We start from the raw sequence: 15,491 nt of genomic DNA on the forward strand, positions 1-15,491 counted from the left end.
CAAGGTAAGGCACAAGGGAGCTGGGAGGACAAATGAGAAAACGCTTAGATAAAGTAAAAGCATAACTACACAAAACATCTGTAGGTTAGGATGATCAACAAGGCTGTAATGGAGAAAGAAGAGGTCAGTGACACAAGTTTCGTCTCTAGTGTGAAAGGCATCTTCCCCAGGGAAGGATCTGGAGCCCTTGGGCCAAGGGGTGAAAAGCAGCTTGTGTGAACAGCACTGGAGGCTTGTCCCTTCTGCCTCTCACCGCTTCCCCCAGAAACCTATCCCTAGTCTGTGCTGACTACTGGTGGTACCCTTGTACCGTGGGACTTAATTTAATTTAAATCATCTGTTCAAAATGTTTGAAATAGCATGAGGTCTGTGTCACAGCCTGCTATTTCACTGGCGTGATTTTATGGGCATGTGTTGCATCTGCTAGAATGTGGCTTAGGGCCTACCACGGTGCTTGAGGACAGACAAGCTGCCAGATAGTTCTGGGAGGTGTCGGGGCATGAATGATGAGGGCTTGAAAAGTCAGGGGAGTGAAAACCCTTGAAAGTTATTGCTATGTCTGTAGTGCTGACTCAAACCTGCTTGGGAAAGTCACCAAATGTGGCTGTGGCTCTGCAGATTTATGTGTGTGTCTGTACTAGGAACATACTTTATTCACAATAAAGATAATTCAGCTCAGATACCTGAGAATAAAGTATAGTTTTAAAAATAACAACAAAAAATCATAATAAGAATGAAAACAACTCAGTAATAGTGAAATAAAAACAGCTCAAAGATCCCATAGGATTATACAGAGGATTAGAGTTACTCCATAACTGTTGGCTGGCTGAGCACTAATGCCAGCAAGCATCATTTACCTTCTGCATTTTTCAGTCTTTGGTTTCAACTGGGCAGATCATCGGTGTTGTTGATTCTAAATCCAAAATAACAGCATGTAACAAGCTGCTGACCCTTGTGGAGCAGCCACTGGCAGATACGGGAACTCCATGCATGAGGCATTTGCTGGCTGAAGTGTTCTCCAAGTTTTCGATCCAGTGTTGGGGAGGAAGTGTGGGAGCTCAAGGAGTGCTAGAGGCCAACTGGCCTGGCCAGTCCTGCAGCAGTTTTGAGTGAGCCTGTGGGGCCTTGGGGGTTCTTCGATGGTCTCTCAAGGACTTGTCACTTGAAGTTTGGCTTGTAAAGCCTCTTCTCTCTTGTCAAGTGTGGTAGATTTCCTAAAGCTGACAGGTCTCAAAAGTTGTTTGGAAATTGTTGTGCTGTTTGCATTGATATGTTTTCATTCCTAATGGAAATAGAGGCATTTTACTATTTTTTTTTTTTTTTAAGTAAATGCTGCCTTTTCCTCCTCTTCTAATTTTGTTTTTCAGTGCTTTCAACTTACACTGATTTAATGGCCACTATTATAAGTGCTGCAAATTAAACTTCTGACCCCTGCATAGACAGTGAGAAAACATTCATACTTTTATAAATGCTGAACATCTCTAGGTTTCTCTCTGGCATTGGTTTTACTGATGCTGAAGATACTCCAAATACTGAGACCAAGATGGCATTTTAAAAAACAGGCTGGTACCTGTTCTAAGGACCACTTTCAGTGGGGCTTGGTTTTCTAAATGCCTCTATGAATCTGAGTCTGAAAGGACTTGAAGATAGGTCGGAAAGGCAAGGAATTTTTGACGATTTTAAAATGAAAGATGCTGCTGTGGCATATACCTGGATATCAAACTCTTATTTCAATCATATGAGGCAATTTTAGCTGCAGGAGAGGTTTCTTTTGAAAGCAGGAAAAGGTGGAGAAAGTGATATCCAAAGTGCTTTGGGTTTTATTTCTACTACTAATGTGTCCCTTTACTGCAGATGCAGACTCTATAAAGTATTTAATCTGCAACCTCTTCAGAGATTTCTTCTGTTAGTGGCTCTTCTCAGACCAAGGTAATTTCCCTGAGCATTTGTACAGATCTGGGTGTTGTGACCTGACTGACACTAAAGAAGCTAATTTTTCTAGAACAAGTCCGTTTTCTCTGTGAGCTTACCTAACACAAAATAGGGTGAGGTGTACCTCCTCTGTCACTGAGGCTTGTAAGCCCAGCAGCTAGAGCTAGTGGGGAATGTGCTGAAGCTTCATTGGAGGTTTTGTTTTCCCCAGAAAATCCTTCATATCTGGCTGCTGAGCAGAGCTAACAAGCAGCCTTGACAGTTCTCTACTTCTCAATGTCTGTCTCATTTCCGAGCTGTGTAGGAGTTTGCAAAGGCAGATTAATATTTAACATACCTGGAGTCTTTGATCTTTCAATTGGAGTCTGAATACATCTAAATCCTCATAAAATGCAGACAGAGGAGATGATGCTGCCTTTTATTCACTGATGCAGAGACTGGAGCACCCTCCTAATTTCAATTCCTTCTTCCATCTCAGGCTGTTTAATTCTGCTCTCCAGCTTGTCTATCAAGAAACCTTATCACCAGTCTGCTGGGTGCTCATGCTGAAACTGCCTAATTTCCAGGCTTTCAGCTGTGTATCTGAACCACTTGGCTTGAAAGCCTCTCTGTCTGATCTTCTGAATCCTGAAGTGCCCCTGCTACAAAAAAAAAGGTGGGATGCCCTTCCTAGGATGTCCTGCATACTGGTGACCAGGTGCTCTTCTGGGCTGTGGGGTGGCACCTGCAGGCTGAGGCAGGTAGGACCCACGTCCTCTGTTTACTCAGCCCACAAATCCTTTCTCTCAAGGGTGGCTGCTGCTGAGGGTTAAACACCTACATTCAAGTGTCTGGAAGAGCCTTCCAGGCATAAGCCTCTGGCATATCCTCCTGGCTGACTGTTGCAACCACAACTCACTGGTTTTCCTATAGGGAGCACTGGTCCCTAGCTTGGCACTATGAAGGCTGTTCCTGCTATGGACCCCTTCACTTTCTAGTCAACCAGCGCTAACTACTCAAATGCCAAGACTGACCTTAGAAACCTTTGAAGATCTGGAGAAACACCCTTCTCCTCAACCTTTTTTACTGGCTAGTTTTTGTTGCTCTCTCTTTTACTTGCTGATGGTTGTGAATCACAGACAGGAAAAAGAGGTAGGACTGTCCACGGTGGATACAGTGAGCTTCTCTAGGCTGCAAGATACACCAGGATGCAACTCCTTGTACTCTGGGATTAGGAGTCTTCTCCTGGGGAGATGTAGCCAGATTCGAGCTTAATGTATGTAAAGTAATTTTAGTATGCACATGAAAGTATTTTGGAGGAAAGTGCTCTCACAGATGTTGATACTTCAAAAATATATCAAGACTGTGTTCAAATTATTTGTATAACCTTAGAAAATAGCTGTAAAGTGGCCAGCAGCCTGACTTGATTTCTAGTAATTCTGGCTGTCCCTGTGCATAGGCAAGAGAGGGCCAGCCTCAGAACAGCAGAGGACAGCAACACAGCAAATATTTTCCTGCTGCTTTTGTCTGTCAGAGCCTTGAGGAGCTGACCTGGTTGCTCCTTCTCCATGGCATCCAAATTTCCATTTCTTTTCCCTTTCCTCCCCAGCTATTGCTGTTCTGTGTGTTCACCTTTATCATAGAATCATAGAAAGGCTTGGGTTGGAAGGGACCTTAAAGATCTTCCAATTCCAATCCCCCTGCCATGGGCAGAGACATCTTCCACTAGACCTGGTTGTTCAGGGCTCCATGCAACCTGGCCTCGAACACTTCCAGGGATGGGGCATCCACAACTTCTGTGGGCAACCTGTTCCAGTGCCTCACCACCCTCACAGTAAAGGATTTCTTCCTAGCATTTAATCTAAATCTCTCCTCTTTCAGTTTAAAGCCATTCTCCTTTGTCCTATCGCTGTCTGCTTGTGTAAAAAGTCACTCTCCTTTTTTTCATAAGACCATTTTAAGTACTGGAAGGCCACAATGAGGTCTCCCAAGAGCATTCTCCTCTCCAGGCCGAACAGCCTATCTTCATAGGAGAGATACCGTTTCTCTGATCATATTTGTGACCCTCCTCTGGATCCACTCTAATGGGCCATGCCTGATTTTAAGGTATGCCCTCTCCTCTAACTCTGGTTCCTCATGATTGGGTGGCAAAAGTCAATTTTGCCTGCACTCTTGAGAAGCCTTGAGTGATATTGCTGCAATTGTGACTAAACTTATCATGGCCTAAATATTTAAACAGCAGTTCCACAGTCTTCTGGATATTTTTTCAGATTGACAAAGCTTGTCTATGAAGCAGTTCATGCCTGGCCCGTTAGAGGAGCACATGGTGTGTTGTGGAAATCCCCAGATTTCTGTGTTCCTCCCTTGCCCCATAGGAGGATTACCCAGCACCTGAGATTTTCCCTAGCATTTCCTGCCCCACTGTAGCTCACTAGATTATGACTGTATTGAGATCTCTTGCCTTAGAGCTCTTCCCAGGCCCAAGCATAGACACCACCTTTTTAAGGCATGGACCTTTAGCTGCAGCTCTCTCTCCTTTGGAAGGAAAGATGAGGAAAAGATTTGGGTCAAAAGGGGCTCACAAGTCTTTACCCCAGATCTGGATGATCAGTGAGACCTTAGGGGTGTATTGTGGAGTCCCCCTTCTCTGCAGTGTGGGTGGGTGTAGCTTCAGATGGTGTAGCAAGGGTGTTGTGAGGCAGAACAGCCTGACCTGGGACTCATGCCATACCCTCCACACATGAGAAGGGAGATAAAATCTGCTCCCATCAGACCCCCTTTCTGCAGTCTCCTAGGGGATAATGGAAGTACAAACTAGACAGTAATTCAGAGGAACAATTTATTCCTGCAACTTCAAAGTCATCTTCATGGTCTTGCTGCTAAGATGTCTGTTATGCTGTTTAATACCTTCAGATCATCCCAAAATTAACAGTTCCACCGTCCTAGACCCCAAATATGTTAAGTCATACCATGTACTGGTCCCATACCTGTACCTAATCTTACTTGACTTATTTTTGAAGAGATTCAGGGAGAAGAGAGTAATATAGCTCTAGATATAAAATGCGCGTCTGTATTGTAGCTATAAAAGATGATATACAGGTACTTTCTCTTGAAACCCTGATATGACTTTCATCTTATTTGTGTAATACAGAGTTTTGGTGAAAGAAAGACTAGAAAAACATACTAGAAGTACATAAATAACACTTTTATGAAAGTATTTCTACAGGCCCCCTAACTACTGTCTTTTGATGGTCCTTTCACACAAACTCCATTTCTGTGCTGTTATTTTCTGAGACATCTCTTCACAGCCTAATTTCAGGCAATCCATTCACTTGTAGGCTTGGACAAGGGGATGTTTCAAAGGTTATCCTCTTCAGGAGTTATTGAAGACTCTGATGTAACTTCATTGCATGATACAGTGAAATATTACCCACTTTCCACTCTCAATGACTTACATGAGGGCTATTGTATCAGACAATTTGCTGGGCATAATTCCAGTGCTCAGGTAGATGGGAAGTGAAGTTTCGTCTTCTATTGACTTGCCTCTTTAGAACAGTATCCACTCTTTCTAAGTAGGAACTAACATCTTTTAGTGCAAGGCCAGGCGGCCAGGAAGGCCAATGGCATCCTGGCTTGTATCAGCAACAGTGTGGCCAGCGGGACCAGCACAGTGATTGTCTCCCTGTACTTGCCACACCTCAAATCCTGGGTTCAGTTTTGGGCCTCTCATTACAAGAAAGCCATTGAGATGCTGGAGGGTGTCCAGAAAAGGACAATGGAGCTGGTGAAGGGTCTGGAGCGCAAAGTCCTGTGAGAAGCAGCTGAGGGAGCTGGGATTGTTTAGACAGAAGAAAAGGAGGCTCAAGGGAGACTTTATGGCTTTCTACAACTACCTGAAAGGAGTTTGTGGTCTTTTCTTCCCAAATAACAAGCAATAGGATGAGAAGAAATGGCCTCAAGTTGTGCCAGGGGAGGCTTAAACTGGATATTAGGAAAAATTTCTTTGTGGAAAGGTTGTCAGCCATTGGAACAGGCTGCCCAGGGAAGAGGTTGAGTCACCACGCCTGGACATTTAAAAGATATGTACATGCGGCACTTAGGGACATGGTTTAGTAGTGGACTTGGCATTGCTGATTAATGGCTAGACTTGATGTTCTTAGAGGTCTTTTCTGGTCTAAACAATTCTATGATTCTAAACCCATATACTGTATTTTCTCTGTTCACCTTTCCAGATCCCTGTCTCTAATGAGAAACCCAAACATACAATTGTCCATTATTAGCATTGCTTAATCTCCTTGTTAACTAAATTTCTTCTGAGCTTTATCTCACCCAATCTAATGGCAAAACAAACTGCTAAATGTGCTGCTGCAAGTGGCATGTGTGTCTGAGGAACACACAAACTGCTTGGAGGAACTGCATCTGTTCTTCTCATGCTGTGTGGATTGTGGCATGCAAAAATACATTGCGTTAGTAGAAGGATGCTGCATGTGTTCAGAAACTGTTGAGAGTCTTTGGAATTCTTATAACTGTTTACTCATTCTTTTGTTTAGGAGTCAGTGACCTGTAAGTGCTCATTATGAAGAGAGATCTGGTTTTCTTGGTGACTCTAATTAGCCTTGCCTTCCTGTCACTACTAAGGTCTGGATATCCTCAACACATTGCAGAGGAGTCCTGCTCTGTTCAGATTCTTGTTCCAGGCCTCAAAGGTAATGTGAAACCCTACTCCATTATTCAAATATTAATATTTTTCTTCTAACAGGCTCATTTGCACCACTGACAGTTTCTAACAGAGACAAAGAAGGTGCCTTTCAGTTGCCCTCTTATTTGTTCTATTTGTAGCCTCCTTAAAAATGCAGTTTTAAGGTCCATAAGGTGAAATTAAATGTGTTAAAATAAACATGGTTCAGAGAATGCATACAAATCTCCCAAATTTGCTCCTGATCAGCAGTGCTTGTTACTATGATACACTGCCTGGTTGCTCTCTCTGGGTTTATACTCAACAGTGGTACATGTAGCCAAAGACTGCAAAATCAGGCCCTACTTTATTACACCTGGAGAGGTTTTAATTTCCATGTTGCAATGTAATGTGAAGTATTTTGTGTTTTCTAGTATTTTGTTTGTATTCTCTTGATTTCTAAAAGCTCTAATACTTTTTAGTAGAAAGAAAACAGTAGTTAGGTTTTTGGCATTTCTGTAGTTTTTGTGGGAAAAGACAACATTTTTATAAAATATACCCCTAAACTATTGCCCAAAGAAGATGGTGTAATAAGTTATTGATCTTTTCATAGCAAAAAATATACCTTACATAAGAAATCAACCAGTGGGAAGAATTAGCATTTTAAAGCAACAGCATCCATTACAGTGTGAAATTCCAGCCCTGTTTAGTCAATAACAGTAATTTCCCTTGCGAAGGCTATAGTATTTCTATTGGAATTTAGCGCCTATGAATGTGGGGAAGTACTTGTTAACTAAGGAAAAAAAACCCATAAATCCTATTAGTTTATCCTTAACAATATATCAAAAAAGCATTTTTTAAGAACCACACAATGAACCTTCCATTTTCTTCTTGTAATTTTGCCTTGTACTATCACAAAACTCACCTAATCAGGTGAGCTATTAATCTTTTCTAGTACAAACCTGGGCTTTACCCAGTTGCCTGAGGAACATAGTATGAGCTGCAGGCACTGTCTGTTCTGGTTACCTGATTGGTAAGAGAAGGCTCACTTCTGTTCTGCAGTTGTTCATACAGTTAAATTGTGAGCAGAGCCTGGCCATAGATTTGGCTGTAGTGTAAACTGCCCTCTCTAGACATTGCCCAATTTGTGTGTTGCTACCCTGTGCTTGAAGCAAGAGAATTGGGCTGTAGGGTGCAGGCTCTGCTTGGCCAGTTGACTTTAGGAATAAAAAAGCCCTTTGTTTACTCATTATTATTTATTGTTGTTTTGTTTATTATTATAGATGCAGTTTTGGATGCCTGAACTCAACCAAAAGCTATTTTTTCTATTTACTTCAATAAGTGACTTTTGAAGTCTTAATAGTATTTAGACCTTCTGCAGATGTCCTACTTATAAAGAACAACACTATATCCTCAATTCTGAGGTTTGATTAAGACTTGAGTAATTTGTTTAATATGTTTACCGTGGAAAAGGCACAAGATAGTGCTGTTAATGTGACTTCAGAGAAGAACACAAGCTAGTTAAATATATGTTGTCCAAAATTACATGAAAGATCAGTTGAAGGGTCAGACTCCACAGCACTGGGGACTGAAGCTTTGAAATGACTTTTCATTTCAAAGAAGTTGACAGGCTTGGACAAGTTTTGTGACCTCTTTGCCTTAGTTTCCTTATTTGTGTAATCAGTCAAAATTAACATCTATGATTACCATTTTAGTGCAAGGATCATTATTATTATTATTATACACAGCAGAGGTTTCTGAAGTGTATAAACAGTGCAGGACCCTGACCCTTTGGCAAAAGGCAATTCTGAACCTGGAAAGCAGAAATAGACCTGAAAACCATCATACGTTAATGATTTCACTCCATTTCATGAGATGTAAGCCTTGCAAAATTGAGAGAGATTGATGTACAAATTCAGTGAAGCACAAAATGGCCTGATACAGCTCTAGTTAATGTGAAATCCCCAAAAAGCTCTCAATGCTCCAGCTATGCTGTCAGAGGGACTGGCTCAGAGAAGTGACAATGCTGTCCCCCACTGGCACAACTCCAACCCATTTCGGTGGCCAAGGCTTCCTTTAAACTGAGCAGATGTTGGCTACGTGCCCAAATTTCAGCTCCCATGCAGTGGGATTTGTTCACTGCAGCTTTTAGATCTGCGCCATCTCCTCATCAGCTGGAGTGCCAGCAACATCTCCAATGGTGGGGGAACAGACCACCATACTGCTACTGGGCATGACACTGTCAGGATTTGGGAAAAATAGGTACAGGGAAGAAATGGAAGAAATTAGGGAGACCATGGGATATGAGAATGGCAGAAGATAGAAGCTGAAGAGGTGGTGGAGAAAGTGGAGCCCAAATGGGGTGGTGAAGGAGAAAGTCATCAGGGAAAAGTACCCAAAAGCACGGGGAATTTTAGAAGAACAGGAAGAGATACGGGGGGAAAAAAACCTAAACAAACAAAAAACCAGAAGAGCAGAAAGAATGAGACCAAATGAAAAGACTGGAAACTCGGAAAAAAAAAAAAAGACACAAACCCAATTAAGAGCCCACAGAAAAAAAGAAAGAATCAAAGGGGCATGAGATGAGAATGGAGGTAGAAATGGATGATGAAGAAAACCAGTAAAGACATCAAGACTAGAAAAAGCACAAATGAGTTTAAGGTCAGCAGTTCAGGTCTTAGGGACTAGGTTTGTTTTTTATTCGTGCGGGTTTTTTTTTTTATAAACTCGAGAGTATAAAGGAATAAGATGAAATGAGGAATGGAAAAACCATGACTCTGAGAAGGCAGACAGCAGACTGAACCATGTTTTAGAAAGCTGACAATATTAATAATGGGAAAAGTGTGTTGTGTGTGAAAAAGGGATGGATGATGAAGCTTTGCTACATAGCTCACTCATATTCCTCCTTAAGTCCAGTTCCTTTTGTTAGATCCGTGAAATTGAAGTTACTACTGTTGTGGAGAAAAAAAAATAACATGGAACAATTCTTGAATGCTTAAATTCTCAGTTTGCTACCTTGTTTTGTCTCCCTTTTAGAATCTAAAGCAGTAATTGTCTTAATAGTCTGAATGACATTCAATACATAAAAAAGTTGATGATAGATAAATAAAACCAACAGTATTTTACACCCACACATGATGCATCTACTCACCCAGGGAATATGAGTAATGGAAGAAAGTTATCACCAGCCAAGAATGCTTAATAGCTCACATAGTTAATATTTGGTGTGCTATTTTCATTGCGCATAGATGGTACAGCTTAAGAGAGAGAGGATATGAACATAAACATAGACAAATCCTGTCCCAAAGAATCCACAAAAAAGGGCAAATAAACAGCAGTGGTAAGACATATCACCTGAACTAAGAAAGATCTTTCCCAGAGATGATGGAAGAAGAAGACTGTAGTAGTGCCAAGGCTGTGCCTGATACCCCTGATCCTACTGCAGCTCGGTTTGGTGACAGGGCTAAATTTCTTTCTAAGCGCTGTGGAGCACTGCTAAGCACATCTCACCCTGTCTCAGCTGCACTGTGCTGATGAAGAAGGTACTGTTTTACGCGGTGGGGCTGAAGCAAAGAGACATCCAGAAAGCGATGGAGAGGAGATTGAGCAGGAGATATGACTGCAAAGGGACTGTGTCTGGCAGAAAAGACCAAAACAGAGCAACTGGGTAGGGACTGTGATGCACAGATCCCAACCTCTTGCTCTGAAGTGACTCGGTTGTAGACCAGAAGAGGCTGGAGACCAGAAAGGAGGCACAGAGGTGTCTTTCTCTAATGCATGAATCAAAAGTTAAAGTTATTGTTAATTGGTGAGATATTAAATTGATTGAAATTCCTTAACAGAAAGCTGCGTTTTTGCCCATGACACCTGCACAGGCTTTGCTTCCTCAGCTTGCACGGTGCCCAGGATACATACAGCAAAAATAGGGACTTAAATGTGACAAAGCTGAGCTGGACCACTGATCAGTTATTCTTGGCCAAGGTCTTGCTCCTTAAAACACATTATAACAAAAAAGTGCAGAGTGGTCTCTAGCTGGGCCTGTAATGGGGTAATCTCCTCCCAGAGAAAGTTTCTAAAACACCCACACTAAGGAACGTGGTGCCATCTTATTATAGGAATAAATGCAGGCAAGTGTAATGGCCTGAAGCAAGAGTGATCTATTTTATTGATCCCTAATGCACAGCTTTCACTCTGAAGAACGTGTAAAGCAATAGGCTGTAATAGCCTGTTCTCAGCCTCCAGAGAGCAGGGAAAAGTCATTGTCAGGATTTATGTTTGGGAAGCAAAGAACTCATAACCAGCCCTGAGGGGTGAAAGGCAATCATACAAAGCCTATTGGTTACCTGATAATAAAAATGTGACGTTCCCAAATGTGCCAAATTATAGCCTGTTTCATACTAACAATATTATTCACTGGGGATTATGTGAAGTTTGTCCTCATTAAGGTCAGAGAATGGTCTATTTTTGCATGTCTGAAGGCAGGGAAGATGGTCTGGAGCCTGCTGACAGCCTGAAGAATGAAAATATAACAGACGGAGGACCAAGTTCAGTTCACAGTCATCTAGGTCTACAATAAGGAGAGAGACAGAAAGAGAGCTGGAGGCTGTGCATTTGAAACATACCATGTTGTGGCATGCCATCTTTCTGGCCCCTCTCTGAACCATAGCTGCCAGCTATGCCGGAGAGCAGAGCTTGTGGGATGCATGATAACCTTTGACTTTACTGCTGTGGTGCTCCCCTCAGCTTCCTGGAGAGCAGTTAATAACTCTCCTCTACAGAAATGCAGTGGTGAGGCATCGTGTGCGCTGTACTGGCTCTGGGTTTTAGATACCGGCATCTTAATTTCTGTGGGAGCCATAGAACTTTCTTTTCCTTCATATAAATCTTTTTTTGTCAAGGTGACTGTGTAAATCATTCTTTAAATTTCTGTTTGTGAAAGAAATGTTAAGTCAATGGCAAACTACAATGGTAGGGGGCAAGATGAGCTAAGCATCCCCAAATTTTCAATGAAAGGAACCAGGAAGGAAAACATTTACAGAAACTGATGTTTAAATATGGTGACTATAATGATGTGCCATGAGCCACGTGCTTGTCAGTACACTGCATAGTGGTTCATACCTCAGAGATTATAAGGTACAGTATATACTGAGGATATGGAGTAGGGAGTTACTCTTTCATGCTTAGAAATGATCCTTTAAATGATGGATGTAGCAATGCCTTTTTATAGGTCTGATGAATGGCATTTTTTAAAAAAAATTGAGATTATAGCTAAGCCATTTGCACTTGAGACTTAAGGATATCCTTAGCAGAGGCTCAAAAAGTGTTTGGTGAACACAGACCCAGAAATTTATGTGCTAAGCTGGGGACTAATTCTGAAGATTCTACTTAAGTGAATGGTACTGTTGGGTTTTTTGTAGGTTGATGATGCAAGTAACATCCACAAAAATAGACCTGTTGTATGAGACTTCAGCAATGTATTGACTTAGAGTTTGTCTATATTTACTCCAACTGAAGAAAATTCTGTTCTCTGTGCATCAAGTAAGGCTGTTAAATCAGATTGCATCTGCTTTTATTTTTTCACTGGAGAGAATGGCACTCTTGTCACTGCTGCTAACAGAAAATAGTCCTGGTTTAATATGATTCTTCTTTTTTTTCCATTTGTATCAAGGGGAGACTGGAGAAAAGGGGGAGAAAGGTGCTCCAGGTCGTCCAGGCAGAGTTGGACCTCCAGGAGAAAAAGGTAATTTTGTTAAAGAAGATGTTTTGAAAGCCATTCCTGACAAAATGCTGTCTTTTCTTGTGAGGTGATGATGATGGGAATCCTCTCTCCCTTTGCTGGGTGACTAAAACATCCTTGGCCATTTTTGATTACTTTTGTTGTGGTTTAACCCCAGCTGGCAGCTCAGCCCCATGTAGCCACTCACTCTCTTCCCCCCAGTTTGGATGGGAGAGAGAATTGGAAGGGTAAAAGTGAGAAAACTCATGGGTAGAGCCATGCACAAGCAAAGCATAACAAGGAAATCATTCACCAGTTCCTATAGGCAGACAGGTGTTCAACCATCCCCAGGAAATCAGGGCTTCATCACATGTAACAGTGGCTTGGGAAGACAAACACCATCACTCTGAACAACACCCCCCTTCCTTCTTCTTCCCTGGTCTTTATATACTGAGCACAATGCCATGTGGTAGGGAATTTCTCTGGGGTCCTGGCTGTGTCCCCTCCCAGTTTCTTTTGTGCCCCCAGCCTGCTTGCTGGTGTGGTGGGATGAGGAGCAGAAAAAGCCTTAACTCTATACAAGCACTGCTCAGCAATAAAGATTACATTTCTGTGTTATCAACATTGTTTTGGTCACAAATCCAAAATATAGCACAATACCAGCTACAATGAATAAAATTAACTTTATCCTGGCTGAAACCAGTACGACTGTATGCATTCCTTTGTAGACTAAGTATTACTTTCTGGTCAAAAAGATTCATTTGGAAATAAAAAAAAAGTCTTGATTTTTTAGAAAGATCTCTGTGAAGAAAGACATCATAATGTCTTCTTCATAATTTGCCTTCTGCAAATGAAAACCTCACATGAGATCAGAGGGAAAAAAATCACAAGGTTCAATTTTCTTGTTTCCTTTTTATTTTTTGTGAATGTGAACACTCATTAATGAAAACCATTGAGGGAAGGCATAATAGGCAGAGATGGCCATGAGTGTTTCCACATATTTTGGATCCCAGTTCTGTAATATCTATGGCAAAATGGTGATAAGGCTGTGTGCGTTGTAGTTCAAAAATATTTGGAGCTCTTGGGAGGAATGGTGCTCAATAGTGTTCAGTTATACAGTGAGAGAAACATGGCATTGCTGTCTTGCAGGAAGTGCTGTCTTTTCATGTTTGTTTTCCTCCTGAAGCAAGGAGGAAATTTGATGTTCATAAGCTTTCCAGGAGGTGCGTGTTCTGAAAGATTCACATTAAGAGTAGTCAAAACCTTTTATTTCAATATCGAAATTAAAGGTTTGATATTCCTGTCATCAGAACTATGGTGTGAGTTAGTTTTTACTGATCTGAGTTTACAGTCTTCCTTTCAAGGCAATCATAGTGGTAATTTATACTTCCTTATGATAATGCATGATCTCTTGTTGTTCTTTTAAGCAATTATGGGAGTCTGATACCTGCAGTTTTCCCTGGGACCAAAATCCATAGCTAGAGCTCTTCCCCCTACAATGCATTGAAAAATTTATAACTCCCATGAGATGTATGTGTGTTCAGTCAGTGTACTTACCTTATGTAGGTGTACTTTCAAGGACAACTGCTAGAAAAAATATTGGAAACTAAAATTTCAGCTCTTGCAAGGTAATGCAGCATGAAGTTAAAGTATGACAGAATAATTTAGGTTAAAAGGTTGTAAAGAGCTCATCTAGTCCAATCTTCTGCTTCAAACAGGGCAGACGTCAATATTAGAGTAGGTTGCTCGGGGTTTTTTTCCAGTAGACTTTTGAAAATCTCCATGGATGGAGATTCCACATCCTTTTTGATCAGTCTGTTCAACAGTTTCATAATGAAAGACCTTTTCCTTGAAGCCTACTGAAATTTTTCCTGTTGTAGCTTGTAATCATTGCATCTTGTCCTTTCTCTATGAGTCTCTGAGAAGAAAATGCTGCATCTTCTCTAGAAACTGCTTGTAAGTATTGGAAGACTGCAATTAGGTCCCCCCTTACCTTTCTGTACTGCAAGCTAAGCAAAACCATCTTTCTCAGTTGGACTCTGGTTTGTTTCCCAGGTACGAGGGCCCAGAAATCTCTGGGTCCTTTTATGCAAAGGCCTTTTTTTAGCCAGCCATTGGCCAGACTTCATCAATGTATAACAAGTGAGGAACTTAGCTGAACCCATGGTATTCCTGTCAATGTATTTCTGTAGTATGTCGAGCTCTTCTGACTGGCAGCGGTGTCCTCCAGCGCACCATTCCTGCCAGCATGGAGCTCATTCCTCTTCTTCCTCCTGGTGAAGGACTAGTTCCTGAGGAATGGCATTCCTGCTGATTAGACTTTGGCAGCCTTGCAACAGTGCCAGATAGCAGTCTTATCCCCCTTGAATGCTTCTGGGCAGTACCATGGACCTGTGTACATCCAGGTGAAGTAGTTCCTCACTCAATCATCCAATGCCAGGAGTGGCATGTCCTCCTCAGATCTTTGCTACCAGATGTGCAGAACTGGGAGGCCAGAGAGCAGATTTTGCCAGTAGAGACAAAGAATGCACTAAGAGCCTCTGCCTTCTCAGCCTCCTTTGGCACAAGGTTGTCTTAACCTCTTGAGAACCTCTCTCATTGTACTGTCTTGCATGTATCTCTAGCTTGGTAGTTTGTTTAATCCCTTCAAAATGCTTTAGACCATCTGAAAAGTGGAAGTACTCTTTTTCAGTCAGTCCAACCCATGATGTAGCATTTCATTTATTTATTTTATACTGTTGAATTGGATTTATTTGGAAAATCGTTCTCATAAGGAATCTTTGATTAACTCTAATAGTAATGATGATTTTCCAGTTTTCCATACCTCCAAAAGTCCAAAATTTTGATGAGATTAAAAGAAGGAACACTGAAGTGGAAATATACTGCAAGAAAACACACTTGAAACAGAAAAGAGATGAGAGAAAATCAAATATTAATGCATACTGTATTGGTATTTTTCTAAGAAGTGCTTTCAGTTAAACACAGGCAAAATTTCTTCTACTGTAGCAACATATTTTTTCAGCTTCCCTTTATGCATCCAGAAATGTCTACAAACAAGGTCTTGTTTTAAATAAATTCTAATTAACTAGTTTTTCATTAATGCTGTACATTATCAGAATCACATTAATGTTTTTTTTCTGTTGCCTTTCTTTGTTTCATTTTACTAGCAAGTTCATATAAGAAAATACG

The 15,491-nt window shown here is 41.3% G+C and overlaps 1 protein-coding gene across 5 annotated transcripts in view; it reads left to right on the forward strand.

The window, feature by feature from the left end:
* The window catches only part of COLEC11 (collectin subfamily member 11), a 37,652-nt gene that overhangs the window by 12,209 nt on the left and 9,952 nt on the right, over positions 1–15,491 (forward strand). For 3 of the 5 annotated variants that reach the window (XM_027641096.1, XM_027641093.1, XM_027641097.1), the window contains 2 exons: positions 6,462–6,617; positions 12,255–12,326. In XM_027641096.1, the coding sequence (XP_027496897.1) occupies positions 6,488–6,617; positions 12,255–12,326 (202 nt within the window). In that variant the 5' untranslated portion in view covers positions 6,462–6,487. Of the gene's footprint in view, positions 1–2,410; positions 2,585–6,459; positions 6,618–12,254; positions 12,327–15,491 lie in introns of all 5 variants that reach the window. The other 2 variants (XM_027641094.1, XM_027641095.1) reach the window with 1 other exon arrangement.

This window comes from Corapipo altera, unplaced genomic scaffold (genome assembly GCF_003945725.1).
Source record: "Corapipo altera isolate COAL_440 unplaced genomic scaffold, ASM394572v1 46, whole genome shotgun sequence".
In the NCBI taxonomy this organism is placed as follows: Eukaryota; Metazoa; Chordata; class Aves; order Passeriformes; family Pipridae; genus Corapipo; species Corapipo altera.